This window comes from Choloepus didactylus, chromosome Y, assembly GCF_015220235.1.
Source record: "Choloepus didactylus isolate mChoDid1 chromosome Y, mChoDid1.pri, whole genome shotgun sequence".
NCBI lineage: Eukaryota > Metazoa > Chordata > Mammalia > Pilosa > Megalonychidae > Choloepus > Choloepus didactylus.
Genome location: NC_051335.1, coordinates 44,381,497 through 44,400,733, shown reverse-complemented (window position 1 = coordinate 44,400,733; position 19,237 = coordinate 44,381,497). Strand labels below are relative to the sequence as shown.

General features: G+C 35.4%; 1 protein-coding gene across 1 annotated transcript in view; it reads left to right on the top strand.

The window, feature by feature from the left end:
• The first annotated feature begins 314 nt into the window (after nt 1-314).
• PHF6 (PHD finger protein 6) overlaps nt 315-19,237 on the top strand; it is a 47,549-nt gene continuing 28,626 nt past the window's right edge. The window contains 4 exon segments of the mRNA XM_037822859.1: nt 315-633; nt 867-968; nt 13,712-13,845; nt 14,111-14,154. Of these exon segments, the coding sequence (XP_037678787.1) occupies nt 493-633; nt 867-968; nt 13,712-13,845; nt 14,111-14,154 (421 nt within the window). The 5' untranslated portion in view covers nt 315-492.

The following is a 19,237-nucleotide window of genomic DNA, read 5'->3' as shown; positions in this document are numbered from 1 at the left end:
AGTTCTAGAATTCCATTCTCTCTGGTTATTGTATAATTTTTTTAGTAGTTTTCACTCTGCTCATAGCTATATAATTTTTTGCCTCCTTGAAGGGACACCTAACAATTTGTACTGACTGTATTTGGAGATGATGATTTAATAAACATTGTTCTTTTTTCTTTTTTATTTATCCACCCAGAAATAGTTCTAATGGTTTTTCATTTCTCCTAATTTGGGACCAATTTTATTTTCTCAATATCTCTAAACGCATTTAGTCATCCTTATATATTTTTTCTAATTATGAAGGCATCTTTGGTTATGATATTAATTTGTCTATATGCTAAATAGCCATTTTTAAATGCATGTATTAAAACTTAAGTCAGATATTAAACAGTTTACATGACTCTAAGTATAAATTGATTTTAAAACAAAGTTAACTATTTTATTGCCCTTCTTATTCTCTGTAGCAATTTTCGAGGCTTACAGTGGCATTCTTAAGGCAATTTAAAAATCATGTCAAGCTCAGTTGAACAGAAAAAAGGGCCTACAAGACAGCGCAAATGTGGCTTCTGTAAGTCTAAATAGAGACAAGAAATGTGGGAGTTACTAATATCTGAAAACCAGAAGGTGGCAGCAGCACACCATAAATGTATGGTAAGTATATGGACAGCAACCAAAAGACCTTAAAGTGTTCACTAGAATCTTAATAACAGATGAGTATTCCTGAATACTGAAAAAAACTCAGTTAATTTTTTAAGAGATGGTTTATTGCTAATTCTATGTCATTTTAACTAGAAAATTTCCTTTTAAATTTAGCATCTTCTTCACTGTTTTACTGTAATTTCTTTATGTATGAACCTTAATTTTTTTAAAGTGTAATTTTATAGCTCTTTTCATCTGCTTTGGTATCATCGCACTCTGATAACAAAAGTCTTGATGGATTTTCTATTGAAGATGTCCAAAAGGAGATAAAAAGGGGCACGAAGCTGGTAAGTTGGTATTCCTGCCTCTTGAGAATACAAATTATTTTAGACTCATTAAGGAGGGATTTGCTTATTTTAGAGTGTATTGCATTATTAACTGTGTTTACTTTTGAATTGCAGTTATTTTTCTGAAGGAGTGAAATGCAAGGCTGGGTTTAACTTTGTGACCACTCGAAAATAAGGAATGCATCAATATTCATATTATTCAGAAAAGTTTATTCAGAAATAATTAAAATCTTCTTGGAGACTGTGTTTACTTAAAAAACAAGGAGATGGCTTAGAGCGTATCATGCATTAAAGTCCTCATTCAAGTATATTTTTTCATAATTAAATTCTAATATGTTTTCATCTTCCATCATAAAGTAATAATGTTCATTACCAATGTGATGACAGTACCATTTCAACAGGAAAATGTTAGCACTTGCTGAACAAGATATTTTATTGTGGTCCAGCTATGTCTTTGGATAACTTTCAGTACATTTTACAAGAGTTTTTCTGAAGCTATTCTAAGGTAATATTTCTGTTGTCTTCTCTGCGAGTAACCAGATTGGCAAGATAGTATATTATTCTATTGGAAAAGTACTGTCATCTCAATTAGTATTTATGACACATTATGGTTTCCTTTGAAACAGTTAATTTAAAGGTTTATTTTTGTTTAGCTTTTTTTTTCATTTGAGCTCTTTATTGAAATTAAATCCATAAATGTACCTTCAGTAACTTCAATGTCAAGTGCTTCATTATTTTAAAGATGGATTTGACAGAACTTGTATCTGTGTTCTTAGGTACTGTGTACTCATATTGCCCAAAGAATCTGTGATGGTAGGTTTTAGATGAAATGTTGATGGGAAGAGGGGGGCTGTTGTTTTGATAATCAGGAACAATATATTTTGAAAAGTAGTTCTCTAGTACTAGAAAAAAGCAGTATAAAGAAATGTAACTTCAAGATAGCATTTGAGATTTGTATTAGGATAAAAAATAGTCCCAAACCATTCTATCAGTATTGGTACAAATGGGAGTTCAGAAGTCAGACTGTTTTTGTTGTAGTAAGACCTTAACTGTGAAAATGTTTGTCTACCCCCACCCACAAAGTGTAGCTAACAGTAGAAAGCTTCATTTTTTTTCAAATGTGATTTTTATTGATGGTTTTAGTTTTCTTCATGTTATTGTGGCTTGCTGATTTTTCAGAACCAGAGCAGTATGTTTTTATTTCATAGTCCTTAAAAGCAAATTCAGATACAAAGAAAGAATACTATTTACTTGAGAGGAGTTGTACCTTAAACCTTATTTACCATAGTATTTATTCTTTGGCATTATGAATATTTCTGGCAAATATTTCTACCTCCTGCCTTGTTAACATTTTTGTCACTTGGCAAGGCTGCTTTAGTTGGAATAGGAGCAGTTTGGATCCCTAATGTTAAAATTTTATTAACAAAGGCAGTACCTGGTTTTACATAAAGCAGTAGCATACATGTGGCAGTATTACTAAGTACAGTGGACATTTAATTTATTTAGACCTGTTTGTGAAGAAGGCATCAGAACTTTATACAAGTTTCACTATTATAAACTGTTTAAATTAATTTTTAATGTTATAGTATGGGGAGTTAATTTTTCCCAAGCATATTGTGTTATAAATAATTAAATTTGTTCCTTGATCTAGGGAGTGATATAATTTGAGGGTTTAAGAACACAAGCTATAGGAATGGATTTGGGTTTGAATCCTAGCTCTATCACTTACTAACTAGGTGACCCTGGACAAATTATTTACTTCTTTACACCGTGTTTTCCTCACCTGTAGAAGGGATAGTGACAGTAGTTGCCTCACAGGTTATTGCCAGGACTAAAAGAGATACACATATAGGACTAAGCATGGTGCCTGGCACCTAGTTAGGACTAGATAAATCATAACCACCATTGCAGTTATTGTTGTTTTTCTTTGTAAATAATAATAATAGTAAGATCCTACTGATATCATTGTAGGCTAATGAAAAGCATGCCGGGCTGGGAAGACATGAGGTCTGTTTTTGTTTTTTTTTTAGTGATAACTCTGCCACTGCCACATCATTATGTGACCTTGGACAAGTCATTAATTTTTTTTTTTGTCTTTTCCCCAACAGTAAAATACAGATAATGCTTGATCACTGCTTACTAAACAGTGATGCTACATGACTGAAAAGTGCTGTAAAAGATATAAAGACGTCCTTTAGAAAAGGTGTTTCAGCAGCTGTTTTGAGGCTGTGGGCATCTAGTAGAATAGTGGCAGAAAGGGAGAACTTTTGAGCCTGGGTATATCATTTTGCTCCCTTTCCTTCCCCCCAAAATGTCAGAATTTAAATTATTTATATTGGGGATAGGAGTGTTTGTTGAATGTTCAACTTTGAAATAATTTTAAGTCTCCTTTTTGCTTTTAGTTTTCCTCCTCCCATTATATCATTTTTATGTGAAGTGCTATCAAGTAACCAAAACTCCAGATTTTAGTTTTCCTCTTTACTTTTTTCCTACATAGATTTGTCTAAGCCATGAAAAGGCCGTAAATCAAATAGGGAGAAAAAAGTGAAGAGCTTTAGGAACTGATAAACTAGACATAAACTAGATAATTATCTTCCCTAATTGACTATTTAAGGCATTTTATCTTGTGAGCCTGTTTGCTCTGGCTCCTTTTCATCTGGATTTCTAGATGAAAAGTAGGTCATGAATACCCACTGAAAATAGTCAAAACCAGGAGTACTGGTCCCTCAGTCCTTTCAAGACAGATTCTAGTCTGTACCTGGTGTTAGCTCCAAAGGTGCTCACTTGCCCCAGAGAAAAATATGAAGAGAAGAGGCTAGGGCTTGAGGTGAAAGCATATAGGTGGCCAGATGGGTCAGAGTCTTGTGAGGATAGGAGATCTCAATAGAACAGGAGTACACGTGTGTGATTTCTTTGTTCTTGCTGCCATAGGCAGTTTTCCAAGGTTTTCATGTCAGCCACGAGGATCAGGGAGGAAAGCCGTTCTGCATGAACATGATCATCCCTTTTACTTCATCTTTAAGAACATAGCACCAACGTGGATCGGGAAGAGTTAGCCACAGAACTGAGGCTTTTATAATTTTAATGCCCTGATTCTGCAGTTTAGACAAGTAAATGTTTTTTCCGGAATGATTTCCAGTTCCTATTGAAGCCATCTGGAGATACTGTATCTGTACCATCTATCTGTGCTTATTCCCCAGCCATCTAACCAAGAAATGGGAATTTCTGAGTAAAATTATAAGTTTTCATCATTTTTTTTGAATTTGTTTAAGGAAACACTTGAGAGGAGAACCTTTGAAGAACATACTTTTTCTGGATAAGGCTCGGTGATGAGATCATTAAGAAAATCTGCATCGGATAGTTACTGTTCTAATTGGTATCTGTGTCAGATATATCATAGACTCCAAGAACGGAAGGAGTCAGATGGTCATTTTGTTCAGCGTCCTTACCCCTACTCAAGATTACCTACAAGCAATCCAAGATAAGATTTTGTCTTCCCTCTTCTTAAATCTACCCAAGTATCCTGAAACAGGACCAACATTATAAAATACTCTTCAGAATCCAGAAGTTCATTCTTATATATAGTTCAAGTATCTCTCTTAATTTTAAACCATTTATTCTAGGTCTGACTCCTTCCATTAAAGAGAGTATTTGGCTTTTCTCTTCCTTATTAAAAAAAAAGTCCTTGATATGCTTGATGACTGTCCTCAAGTCACTCCTAAACTTTTCCTTTATCAAACTAAATAATTTTACTCATATGTCTTATTATGAAATCCTTTTTTCCAGCAGTAGAAATAATTAACATTTATTGAACACTTAATATATACTAGGCACTCAGCTAAGTACTTTAAATACATGATTCTATTTAATCACAATAGTAAGGTGGGAAGGTATTCATTCTTACTCTGCAGATGAGGAAACTGAGGCACAGAGACATTACTGTGGTCATAAACCTAGTAAGTGGCAGAGCTGGGATTTGAATCCAAAGCAGGTTGGCTCCAAAACCAGAACTCCTAATCACTAGGTTATACTAGATTGTCTTTTAAGCTATCTAACCAAAAGGAATTTAGGACATAATGAGACTCCCGTTAATATACTCTGTTAGTAGCATTATCTTGTTAGCTTTTAGGACAAAAGCTCTATATACATTCTATGTAAGAATGTTCTGACTCTCTGTTACCCTGAAGATATATTTTGTTGCCTCTGAAAATGAAAAGACTGAGTCTACATAGTCTTCACTTTGTTATTTACTCAGTGCCAGTGGTGTATTTGGTACCCCAGAGAAACAAGGTATCTAACTTTGAAAGTTTTTGATCTGGATATTGGGCAAGCCATGAACCTGCATGTGAGACAGTTCATAGTATAAGCCTTTTCATTCTTCTGTTTGGGAGGAATCTTTACTATTTAAGTAGTTAATTCTGCTTCCTAGAGATGGTAAGGTTAAAAAAAAATGGACAAGTCAGGAAATAGGTTAGCCATACCAAAATGGGTCATTGAGACAGGCATTAATGGATTAAGAGTTTGAGTTAGGTGGAATGATTGGAGGGTCTTGAAACATTAGACTGGAATTTCAGCTCTGAGAGGAGGGGATGAGTAAGGGCAAGGAACATTTTTCCAGGAGACAAGTGGTATACAGTAGTCACTGTAGAGATTGAAATGTAATGATGGCAGCATATTTGCTCTGCATAGATGTCCTGCAGGCATCTTCAACTTGGCCTGTCTTTATCATCTCTTCACCCTGAAACCTGATTCTCTTTCTGAATGCTTTACCTTCAACTTCTCCTTCTTCCACATGAGTCACGTTGATTCTAATTTCTGAGATGTCTTTGCATTCTTTTCTTTCTTAATGCTACCCTATATCCAGTCTTCCTCTTCCAGTCCTTCCTACAGGCTGCTGGTGATTACTTAATCTCTGTTTTACAACACAAAACACTGTCTCCTAATGTAAACTATGGACAATAGTTATTAGTACAATTAAAATAATATTTTCTCATCAATTATAACAAAGGTACCACACTAATGCAAAATGTTAAAATGGAAGGTGGATATAAGGGAACTATTTTCTACACAATCTTTCTGTAAACCTACAACCTCTCTAATAAAATAAATAAATAAAAAGCAGTGTCATTCCCTTGAATAACTTCCTGACTCCAAACCTTTTAGGATTTCCATACTGCAAACAAGGTAATATCCAAAGGCCTCAATCTGCCATACAAAGTTGTATCTTAACCCACCTCTTCCATCCTTGCTTTGTTTTCTCCCCTCTCTCTTTCTCTACTCCAAGATACCCTCCAACTGCAGCGTTACTAGTTTCCTCTAGGTTTCTGGAACACTCTCTGTTTAGTCCCACTGCTGTACCTGTACTGATCTTGTTTATCTCTGCTTGCAGTTCCCTTTTCATCCCAGATGCTTCTCAAAAGTTTTGTCTGTTTTTGAGGTCCAACTCAAACTTCAGGAGTCACGTCTGTTACAGAATTTAACACGATATTCATTGTGTTTGTTATACCCATGCAAGCCTTTCTTTCCAACTATATTGTGAACTCTGGAAGAAGAGAGACTGTTCTCTTTGCCTAGCATAAGATTAAATGAGGGTAATGCATGGAAAGCAGCACGGTGCTTGATGTCTCATTTGTGCTCAGTGATGTTCTAATAAATAAGTGGGCACTCATTATTCACTAGTTGAATTTGAAGGAGAGGAAGGCTTCAACCAAATAATGGTTAGAAGCCTTAATAATGGGCTAGGTGATACAATTAAAGAAAAGATTAAAAAAAAATAAGGGGCTAAGTGTAAGTTGACTAGGGAAGGAATGGTATGGCATACAATTCCTCTGTTTTGGTTAATCAGTGTTTCAGTATTGTTTGCAGTTCTAGCAGTTTGAAGAGGGAGGAGGGAGATCTAGAGGGGAAAATAAGGTATGTTATTTCTTCAGGTTGGTGAGGAGCTGTGTATGCCTCAAAGATGAAGGTTTTCATGTTTCCTAAACCTCCACTCCCTCAGTATGGTGTTATTTTGTCCCTTCAGCATTATATTTTTCAAGGCCTCCTTACAGTATAGTGTCTAAAATTGATCTCTCTGTCCATTTATCAAATACTTACGGGGTGCCTACTTTGTACCAAGCACAGTGCTAGACAATTTGGATACAAACTTGAATAAATATGGTCTATCCTTAGAAGTATTTAAAGAATGCCACAGGAGAGCTGAGAAAGAGGAACATGATTAATTCTACCTGAGAAGTCAGAAGACTTCACAGAAAGTGACATTTGAAATGTGTTCCACCAGGAGAGAGATGCTGTGGAAGCCAAATGGGGAAACGTTTTGAGGAGGATGAAGTGGTCAGAAGTATTAAATAAGTATTAAATATTTGTTCTATTTAAAGTAGAGTGTGTGGCTCATTTAGCTATTCCATAAGGACAATGGAAAGCTTACAGTGTATACTGTAGAATGTAACCACTTTGCTTTTTGCATACAAAGAAGCAGAATATAGCAGGTAACTATCGGTGCTGCTAAATCCTTAGAGCAGTGGTTCTTAACCAACTGTACTAAATCGGAAGTTGGGGAGAGAGGGGAATTCCAGTTAGGTATCATTTGAAAAAGGCTCCCAGGTGACTTTTGATGAACACCCTTGGTTAAGGACCGGACCATTGTCTTAGGTCAGGGGTTGGCAAACTTTTTCTGTAAATGGCAAGACTGTAAATATTTTAGGCTTTGCAAGCCACATGGTCTCTGTTGCAGTCGTAGACAGTGCACAAAGAAAGAAGCATGGCTGTGTTCCAATAAAGCTTTATTTATAGAAGACTGTGGTAGGCTGCCTTAGGACTAGAGGACCCCTGCCTTAGGGTATTTGGAGGGGGAAGACAGGTAAATTTTCCTGAAGATTTGTTCAGTGGCCTCATTGTCATCCAGGTAACTAAATATACAAGCATTGTGAATGTATTCATTTATATGTGAATTTTTTTCCAAAGCTCGGTGCATGCACATAGATTAATTAGAATGTACATAGATATTTTATTTGTCATTTATATTAAAATGAACTTGGAGGATGTGGTTAAGGAGAATGAATGTAAGGCCGAAGACACACTTGAAGTCTAATGATGGCAAAAATCAGGTCTTTTGGCTATTACTGAATTTATTTTTTAAAAATTCACACGTAGTTTTCTCCTTTGCCTTCGGTAAGTACCTTTTTTGTAATTGGGAATACTATAAATTTGTATCACTGTATAAATCCTTCTCATTTATTTGTGCTAAATATGATCAAAACCGATAATATGAAATAATTTATGTCTGGATTGGGGTATATCTTAGTACTTATTTGAATATGGGTGTATATTTGGATTCTTTACAGAATAAATACAGCAAGCAGCATGGCAGTTTAGAGTTCCCTCAGCTGAAAAAACCCATATCTGAGAAGAGCCTCAACCTAAAGATCTAAACCCAGAAAGTGCCTGTCTGAATATTTCAGATAAACAAAGAAACTTCAAAGTTAATATAGGAATTTATGTTCCTCATTAAGAATTCATAAAGTAGCTGAATGGAGTTGGAGTAAGCAATATTTGGAGCCAAGTCAGGAGATTAGGGTGAAGAACTAGGTAGGCCTGGTTCATTTCCCTTCAGTTTCCAAAAAACTTCTGAAATTATTCAGCAACTCAGCTTAGATTTTGTCTGTTACTCTAGTAAATACTTAACAAGCACTTTTCAGCGGCCCTGTTTTATAGGAGCACCTGCAATTTAGGGTCCTAACCTATTTTTCAAGTAACCTGCCACTTTTCAATGATTTGAAAAGCTTTTAGATTTCATTTTTGCTTTCTATTTTCCATTTAGACTTTATGTTTTGTTTTGTTTTTATGAGGCCTCCTTCAAAATGGTGTATTTTAAAAGTATACAGTAGTTGTATGATTACCCAGTAAACCATTCTGAGTTTATATTCCATTCCACTCTCCCATGCAGTGGCATTCTTTTTAAAAGTTTTTAATAAATTGGATAACTGTCAGTCAACCAGATAATTCAGAGACCACTCTGTTCTCTAACTTTGTTGAATACATGAGGAATTATAAATAAAACAGTGAACTTGAGTTAAGGAACCTTTTTGAGGCAGCACTGAAAACTTGCCCCAACTGCACTGTTCTGCTTTCTAGTTTTTATTGGAGATGGTGTTATCTGTTATTAAAAACAAAACAAAACAAAAAACACCAGTGTAAGGTGACCTGTTCTCACTTTATTTTTTGGTACCTATCTCCTGAGATATATCCTTAGGTACCCTGTTCCCTACTCCAGGAATCTAGAACATGGATTCTTTTTGTACCCTCCTTTGCATCCTCTGTACGTTTATAGCAGTTCTTTTGTAATAGGTGTCTTGAGTGTAGTAACTGCTCAGCTCTCAAAATTTGTATCTGTACACTGGTGGTGATCAGTGACTGACGTGCATCGTAGATATACAGCAAGTAAGCTGGACAAAGCTAAGTCATAGAGAGCCCTTCATCTCTGAGTTCCGGATGGCTCTATCTAACCATCAGATTCTATCTAGCCATCAAATTCTAGCTTTTCCCCAAGAGCTTTCTTATTGTGCCTGTCCTAGAAGTTTGCAGTCTCATTTTAGTTGCACCTTGTATGTGTCTCTGGTCTTAGTTGAACATCCCTGAGCTTACCCCATAGCTACTGAGAAAGCAGTATTTTTCCTTTTGTTCCTCAAGCGTGCTTCCTTTCGCAAATTGAATTTTAGTCCTGTCCTACTTCAGCTGACTGAGGAGCAGGTATGTCCCAGCTTCTGACTCCTACCAGACTCTTAAATCATAATCCTTTAAGTTCCTGTGTCTTCTCTCATGCATGACTTAGTTCATCTGTGGGTCAGCTCCCTTGAGACTCCGTTTATGTGGCACAATGTAACCTTAAGATAGTATAGCTTCTAACCATACTATGGAGGTGCCATGCAAATATCTCTGATAGGATGGGGCCTTTTTTTTTTTACCAATCTTCCCAATTTGGAGGTAGTAATTAATTATTAAGCTTTACTAGGCCTCCTCAGCAGCAAACTGCATAGGGAAGTAAAAGTAAAAGAAAAATCATTATCAACAAAATTTTTCACCTCTATTTAAATCAAGAACTTAAAGTCAGGATATAAGCAGGTTAAGCTCAGAATTAACATTTATACTTATATTGGAGGCAGGAAATTAGCCCTTAGAATATTTGACATATGGGTCAGGCCTTTTACTGGAGAAGGGGGTCTACCATTGTTCTTGAAAAACGTGTTCCTGTCGGGTTAACTTTCATTGCCCCTCATTTGTGAGAGCCATGGAGACAGTGCAGGCATAGTGAGAAACGGCAGCTGACAGTCATTCTGCTGAGGGCCTAGTAGGGACTGTGGCAAATTGGAGAGCAAACATTTTGTGTAAAGGGGGATACCATTTACTCCAGTCTGACCAGTTGGTTCCTTGCTGTGTTGGGGGCCCATTTTCCACTTATTCCACTTTTTTTTTCAAGAGAAGATCTCTTTGTTTTGTTTTATTTCCTGTGATATTTTTTTAAACTGCACTAGCACCTATCTGGTTTCCCGTCTTCTTTAATTTTTCTTTTTATCTCTTCCTGATTCTCAACCTTGTTTCCAGCAGGGCTGGTCTAGTCTTTCTCCCCAAATATTCCTTGTTTATTCTTGCCTCTGCTCATTCCTTGCCCCTTCAGCTAGATTGTTTTCCCTAGTTTCACCTTTCCAAATCCTGAATCAAGACTGTTTAAATAGTTTTAGATGCATCTAAAGGTAATTATATTAAATCTGCAGGTATTTAAAAATTGAGAAAAAAATGCCATGGGATATAAAAATCTTCAACAGCAAAATAAGATTACAATCATATTAAGCACTGTTTTGTAAGGTATAGTGATAGTCTTCCAAAAAAATCTGTTTAGAAATAATTGATAGATAAAAACTAAACCATATAAGAAAGTAAAATGATAAGATCCAAAATGAACAGTATATATATTAAGTCCCTTAGGAATTCAGGGAAAAAGGATTGTTACAGGAGTTGGAATATATTATAATATACTCAAAGATATCAGTTATTTTCCCTTTTTTTGCATACATTTCATAGGTATGTAAGCAAATGAAAATGTTGTATTTTAGTTTTATTAGGGATAATTTTTTTTATTCTATTTGTTAGTAAATTTGATAGAAATTTGCTTGTATATGAATGCATAAATTCTAATTGAGCAAAATTCCTATTTCTAACCTTGAAAAAACTTTTCTATTCCAAAACCTTGTTCTTGGTAAATATTCCCCTTTTCTTCCTGAGAGAAACTGACAAAATAAAACTGAAGTGTTTTCTCCACTTAAGAAAATTACCTATCCTAAATTGCAAATGAATTTGCAAAATGAATTTATTTAAATTTAATTAAACCAGTAACTTTGGACAGATTTGAATTTATAACCAGCTAAAAATGTTTTTCATGTATTTTGGACGTTTGGTTTCATTCTCATTCTCACCAAACCGAGAGAGAGAATATGTAAAGCATTTGCTAGAGTATTGACAAGGTGTTTTTGAAAATAACTTTCTGCATATAAAAGTATTTTTGCTTATTTTAGCAAACTTGGAAAATGCAGTAAGTTATGAAGAAGAAAATAAAAATCATTTCTACTCTTACCACCCAGAGATAGCCACTCAGCATTTTGCTGTATTTACTTCCACCTACTTTCTAAAAATATGTTATGAACATAATTGGGATCATAATACACATGCAATTTTGTATCCTTAACTTTGTACATAAACTTAACATTATACATAAACCTTTTCCCACTCCATTAAAATTTGTGTGTGTGTGGAGGGGAGGTAATAGAGGAACTTCACCTTCTGTGCAATTTTTCTGTAAAAGTAAAACTGTTCTAGCAACTCAAAATAATAAAATAGTGGTTATAGAATATTCTTTCATAAGGGTATACCAAAATTTGTTTAAACATTTTTCAATTGTTGTTTTCCATAGGTTATTTTACATTTTGGGCTATTCTAAATAATTCTGCAATGGCCGTAATTGATTAGATTTATAGAAGTTACTAGATCAGAGAATATAAAAGGTCTTTGATAAATACGGCCAATTGCTTTCCAGAGAGTGTATACCAATTTCCAGCAGTATATGGAGGTGCCCATCTCACTGTATGTTTGCCAGTGTTGAGCCCAGTACAGTATTTTTAGTAGTGCCTCCCTTTTCATTTTTGTTTGCTAATTGAATTCAATAATTTCTTTGCAAAATGTACCTAATTAAGCTGCAGTACAAATGCTCCACCTCCTCAAGAATTTATAAGCCATCCAAAAGTATGTAAAAGCTTTCTCTGCTTGATAATTTGGCATAGTATTTTCTTTTTACAGTAATGCTTTGAAGTTTCTATATTTATTTAAGGAAATAGGTGTTTCTTGAATATTGATAATGGGCACTGGCCTCCTGTTCATTTATGCCAGCACCCATGTATTCTGGGAAATACCTATATTGAAAATGTTTCTGCTTCTTACTTGTGGATGAGTATTTTTTTTATGATAGGTTGAATGAGAGTATGAATGTTTGACTTGCTTAGAGAAATGTAAGACATTGTATTGGAATTTATATTAGCCTCATGTTATGGCAGAATTGCTTTGGGGCCAAATAATCCAAAAGTTAGGATGGTGAGTATTCTTTATATTAAAATTAAGAAAGAGTTCAGTTCAGTTCAGGACAAGATATCTAGCAACCAAGAAATGAAAGCATTTTTAAATTTTTGAACAGTTTTGAATTTATTTTGGCATCCATTTATAGCTTAGGAGATAAACAGTACAGATAGCTGTACACTATGATACATTAATTAAAACCACTAATGATCTTTGTTGTATAATTAAAAAATTTTTTTTTCTAAATCCAGAGCATGAGATAGTTAATCATTGAATTACTCAATAAAGTCAGAAGGTAAGGTAAATTAAAACATGTTAAATGAATCCGTTTTTTTCCGTTTGCCTGAATTCCTAATGTGTAAAGGGTAAGTAACGTAGATTAAATTGAAGTAGATGAGCATATTTTTAGAGCTCAGGGTATTAAAATACTACCTAATTCTTTTATCCTCTCTCCTCACCTCACTTTAAATGGTTCTTACCATATTCTCAAAGAGCATGTGAGGTTTTTTCCCCTGGATTCTCATTGATTAAGTGGAAATATGAAGGAGAAATTTTGTTCTGTTATGAGACATTTTCCCCAGTTACTCATAGCTTTTATAGATATCCAGGAAGATCTGGGTTGCAAAAAGAAGGTCTCTTTTATAATGTTATATACAGCTCACATTCCTGATTTGTATTATTTCACATTTTCCCTTGAGCACAACAAAACAATAGACATTAATAATAGTGCATTAATTTTGTCATTGTTTAACATGGGGGAAAATACCTGTAATGTAAACTTTGGACTGTAATTAATAGTACAATTTTAATATTCTTACATCAGTTATAACAAAGGTACCACACTAATGTAAAGTGTCAACAATATGGGAATGTTGCATTTTTTTACACGATTTTTCTGTAAACCCATAACTTCTATAATTGAATAAATTTTAAAAAAACACCCTCTGGTAGAATTTTTTTCGAATTCTTTCCATGAGAGAAAACAAGAAAAATAACATTATTAGTTGTAAAAGTTACCAATGTCCAATTTGTTTTCCTTGCCAGAGATTGATACGCCTCTAACCTGATAATCATGGGCTTAACAAAGTCATATCTAATAATATTATTTTGTTCTTTTTCTATAGATGTGTTCTTTGTGCCATTGTCTTGGAGCAACAATTGGTTGTGATGTGAAAACATGTCACAGGACATACCACTACCACTGTGCATTGCATGACAAAGCTCAAATAAGGGAGAAGACTTCACAAGGAATTTACATGTAATTACCTAACTTCTTTTTAAGGTTTTTTTGTTGTTGTTGTTAACAGTCTCTTTCTTTTGGCATTCATAAAAATGTTCCCGGTTTTCAAAGCATTTCATCATCATCCCGCAGGGGTTTTTCATAAGGAATTTAATGCTTTGAAAAATGGCGTAGGAATCCAACTTGTGAATGGGGTGAAGTGTAATGCCCATTTTCTTAATTTGAAAAATGAGTTGGATTTATTTTGCTTACTTGATAATTTTTAATTTCTTTGTTTTTATAGGGTTTATTGCTGAAAACACAAGAAAACTGCACGTAACTCTGAAGGTAAATGTTATCCAGCCACTTAATCAGTTTCAAGAGGAAATTTGATTAAAATATGAGTCAATTTTATTACAATAATTTTTACCTTAATATGTATCTGGGCGTTAAATATACTTAGAAGAATTGAGAAAAGCATTAAGAGAACGCTAATACACATAGTTGAAAAGATCTGAATTTTTAAGAAAACTTTTGCCCCAAAGTCCTTGTAAAGAATATGTTGAAGATATATTTATCCTTAGGAAGAAATGGTGGTGGTGGTGGTGAATTTCTGTGTTCAAATAAATGTGTTAGTAGACTGGTAAAGATAATAATTGGGATCCTTGCTCTCTTCAGATATTATAGATAATATGAACTGGAGAATGCTAGTACATGTTGTGATCACCAGGCTTCCTGTTAAATTTTATTCACATTGTAGTGCCCTTTTTTTTTTAAATAGACATGTCCATAAGAAGTAACCAATTTTAAAATACAAGCTTTAAAAATTATTTTATAGTCTCCTTCAACTTAAGTTCACACAAAACCTGGTTGTTTATGTATAGTTACCTAAGTTGTTCTTGGTCTTTAAAAGGTATGGGAAAGTTCTCAAATTGAATTCTGATTTGTTTCAAACTTTCAAACAGATGGTTTTAATACTTTTACTAGCAATATAAAAAGGCTTAGATTCAATCTGAGATTGTTGTATCCCTCTATTTAGATTAGTGAGTTTTTGTTAGCTTCTAAGAACATGTCACCTAGAATTAGAATGGTTTGAACACTGTTATCTTAGGAAGTTATTCTTTTTATAAAGACTTGACCTTTGTCAATGTTAGCATATTGTAACTATGGCCTTTTTATGATGCCTTAGATGCTGTCTTTTATAATTCAAAATCGTATTGTTTGCACTTAGTTCTGGACTTCAGATGAGTCCAAATAAAGAACAGACTATTTTTGAGGAGGTAGATGAAGTGCAGCTGATAAACCTTTATAGTGCTTTCCTTCAGCTTTTTCCATAGTTAATTCTAAAATTGAATTGAAAGCTCTTTTGTGAAAAGGCTAGGAGTAGGCTTTTCCCACCTTTCTTTACTTTGGATATTAACAGTGTATTTATTCAATTCTCCTTAAAATTGTAATGACCATATATGTTAAGCCAAGAACTGAGACTTCTGCTCTGATGAATATGAGTATATGAGCATACTGGGGCAGGATATTTGAGATGTAGGGCTATCCTGTATAATTTGAGAAGGATGGCAACACTGATAAATATCCCCCCACCACTATTCCCTGGATTTCTGAAGCTACTGGTACCATCTAGTGGTAGGGAGAAGTAACTGCAGACTATAATAAAATAGTTTTGTTTTGTTTTTTTTTTTTTGCTTTGAGAAGCTTATTAATGAGAGAGGGATCTGAAGTCATACTTTTCAAGGCAACTTTTTTTTGTGTGTAACTGGCAGAATTACTACAATTCATATTTGTGAATCAGTTGATTTGAATTCGGAGTTCAGTGTATACTTTTGTAGCACTTTGGGGCCCCTCATATTATTGGTGTGTATGTAATGTGTTTATACTCATTGTAGAACTTGAAGCATAAATATTACAGGATGTGTATTTATTGAATTTTGGCTTTTATCACATTCATCTAGCTTGAATTGATACTGACTGCTTTGTCAGTAACAGAACTTTCAATTATTTCGTTGTTCTAATGGGAAACATGTTCTTTATGATTGTGGTTTATTATAGGTGTTTATAGGATTGAATTTCAGGAACTATCTATGTTTGAGAATTTCACTGCACTAGTCTCTAGAGCAAATGGGAATCGATACCTGTGGCAGTTTCTTGATCATTTACCATCTGTGCCTCAACACCTACTTTGCTAATACTTAAAATGATAGATACTATATAATTCAACCTATGATGTTCGTTTGGTATACCATGAACTGTGTTTGGAAATATTGAATTTGAGAATAATTACATAATATAGCAATTTAATTTCCCCATCTTAAGGTAAAATATTATTGAATATTAAATACCTAAAACCCGTATCATCAGTTTTGTTTCAGAAAAAAAAGAATAGACAATGAGTTTGCAGAAGTAATTTTCTTTCTTCAATCTATAGTCCAAGATATTTATCCATTTTGAAGCAGTTTTGAACTGTCACCATGTCACTAGATCATTAGAATTTCATTCCCAGGAACTAGATGTACTTATACGTTAACTGTGATGACCTTATATAGGCTGCCTATAAAATGATTTGAAATGTGCAGGGAAGCACTTCTGATGAAAATAATTTCCCTTCAATGGTGACAGCTAACTGTGGCCAGTATCTTTCTGGAGTTATACACAGGTTGATAAATTCATTTCACTCACTTTGTGCCAGACCTGTTAGGTAACTGGGAAATCTAGATAGGTCTGTGCCCTCAAAGAGCTTGAAGTTTAATTTGAGGGATACACATTAAATAAGTAATTGCTCAATTAATTGGTTACTATTGTGATACATAGCATGAATGAGAAATATAGGGTACCATGAGAGCATGTTTGGGAGATTTATGTATTTTGGGGGCTAAAAGGAGGACTTACACAAGGAAGTTTTATTTAAATTAAATCTTAAAAGACTAAAGAGGGTTGGACTAGCATCCTATGCCAAAGGAACAGGACCTTTAGAGACTCTGAGTCAGGAAGGAACTTGATGCAATCATAGAATTGATAGAAAACTATGGAAGTAAAGGATAGAGTGGCACATGATGAAGTTTGGGAAAGAATGCATGGGCCAGATCATACTATTTATTTTGGATATTATGCTAAGAACAAAAGAAGGTGAATGAGGATTTTAAGCCAGGGAGACTGGCCTATGAGGGATCCTGGTGAAGGCTTGGACTAGAGTTGTGGCTATGCAAATTAGCCATAAGTTGATGGATTCAAGAAAGTTTGGGGAGGTACAGTTGATAGGACTTGGGGATGTAGAGGTGAGGGAGAAGGAGATATTGGAAATGATTCCAAAGTTTCTGGCATAAGCGGATGAGTGACTGATGATGTCGTTTACTTAGAGAACATTAGAGCTGGGGTATACTTATGGGAAGAGTTGATGAGTTAAGTTTTAAAAGGTTAACTTTGTTGACATACCTATGAATTTTCCAAGTGGAGGTATCAGATGAGCAGATGGATCATATGGTTCTTGATCTCAGATTAGAGACCTCGGATAGAGATAGAAATTTTCCAGATGTGAGTATAGATAATGGAATCTCTGTGAGTGGAGAAAAAACTCCTAGGGAGAGAGTTCAGAAGAGGACAGGGCCCAGGGCTATCTATGCCTTGAAGAACTGGAGCAATTAATGGCTGAGTGTAGAATTATGAATGAACCTGCAAGGAGAGAGAAGAAGAATGGCCAGAGACGTAGGCTGAAGGTCAGTTTAGTGTTAAGTCCTAGAAGCCAAGGGAAAAGAGTGTTTCAAGAAGGAGCCTGGTATGCTTTTGGAAGGAAGGTTTTTAAAATAAATTTATACTTTAAAAATGGGCAGGGCATTGATTGTATACTTTGGATGAATTGTATGGTGTGTGAATATATATCAATAAAATTGCATTTAAAAATGCACAGGAATAGCCAGAATTAAGTTTTACAACTTATTTTGAGTTTTTCTCCTTTGGACTGCCTGTCTCTAGTCACCTTTTTTTTTTTTTTTTTTTAGCAATGTTTCAAAAATGTCAAACATTAGTAATAGCAAATAGTTCCAGCTTGTTCTGATGTGAGTCTCCATTTTGTAGTAGTACTTTGATAAAACAGCTTGTCATCACTAAACATTTGACTACCTGCAAGGAACTGTGAAGAGGTATGAAAGGTGGTTCTTTTAAAGTCATTTTCATTAAGAAGTTGAGGCCTTTGTATTTATTAGTTTATCTTGGGCAAAATAATGTATGGTGAGATAGAAAAAGGTATCTAGATGCTAGGTGTTAGGTATTCTCAGCAAGAATGTATGAAATGTAGGGGGCAAGATGGCAGACTGGTGAGCTGTATGTTTTAGTTACTCCTCCAGGAAAGTAGGTAAAAAGCCAGGAACTGCGTGGACTGGACACCACAGAGCAATCTGTCTTTGGGCATACTTCATACAACACTCATGAAAACGTGGAACTGCTGAGATCAGCGAAATCTGTAAGTTTTTGCGGCCAGGGGACCCGCGCCCCTCCCTGCCAGGCTCAGTCCCGGGGGAGGAGGGGCTGTCAGCTCCAGGAAGGAGAAGGGAGAATTGCAGTGGCTGCTCTTATCGGAAACTCATTCTACTGATTCAAACTCCAACCATAGATAGACTGAGGCCAGACACCAGAGACTCTGAGAGCAGCCAGCCCAGCAGAGAGGAGACAGGCATAGAAAAAAAACAACACGAAAAACTCCAAAATAAAAGCAGAGGATTTTTGGAGGTCTGGTGAACACAGAAAGGGGAAGGGCGGAGATCAGGCCTTGAGGCGCATATGCAAATCCCGAAGCAAGGCTGATCTCTCTGCCCTGGGCACCTTTCCTTAATGGCCCTGGTTGCTTTGTCTATTAGCATTTCAATAACCCATTAGATCTCTGAGGAGGGCCGTTTTTTTTTTTGTTTTTTTTGTTTTTTTTTTAAATCCTTTTTGCTTTTTCTAAAACAATTACTCTAAGAAGCTCAATACAGAAAGCTTCAAAGAATTGAAATTTGGGCACGTCAAGTCAAGAGCAGAACTAAGAGAGCTCTGAGACAAAAGGCAATAATCCAGTGGCTGAGAAAATTCACTAAACAACACAACTTCCCAAGAAAAGGGGGGTGTCCGCTGACAGCCACCATCCTGGTGGACAGGAAACACTCCTGCCCATCGCCAGCCCCATAGCCCAGAGCTGCCCCAGACAACCCAGTGTGACGGAAGTGCTTCAAATAACAGGCACACACCACAAAACTGGGCGTGGACATTAGCCTTCCCTGCAACCTCAGCTGAATGTCCCAGAGCTGGGAAGGGGGAGCAGTGTGAATTAACAGAGCCCCATTCAGCCATCATTTGAGCAGACTGGGAGCTTCCCAAAACAGCCCAGCAGCCCAGAACTACCCTGGGGGGACGGCACTCACCTGTGACATAGCACAGTCATCCCTCAACA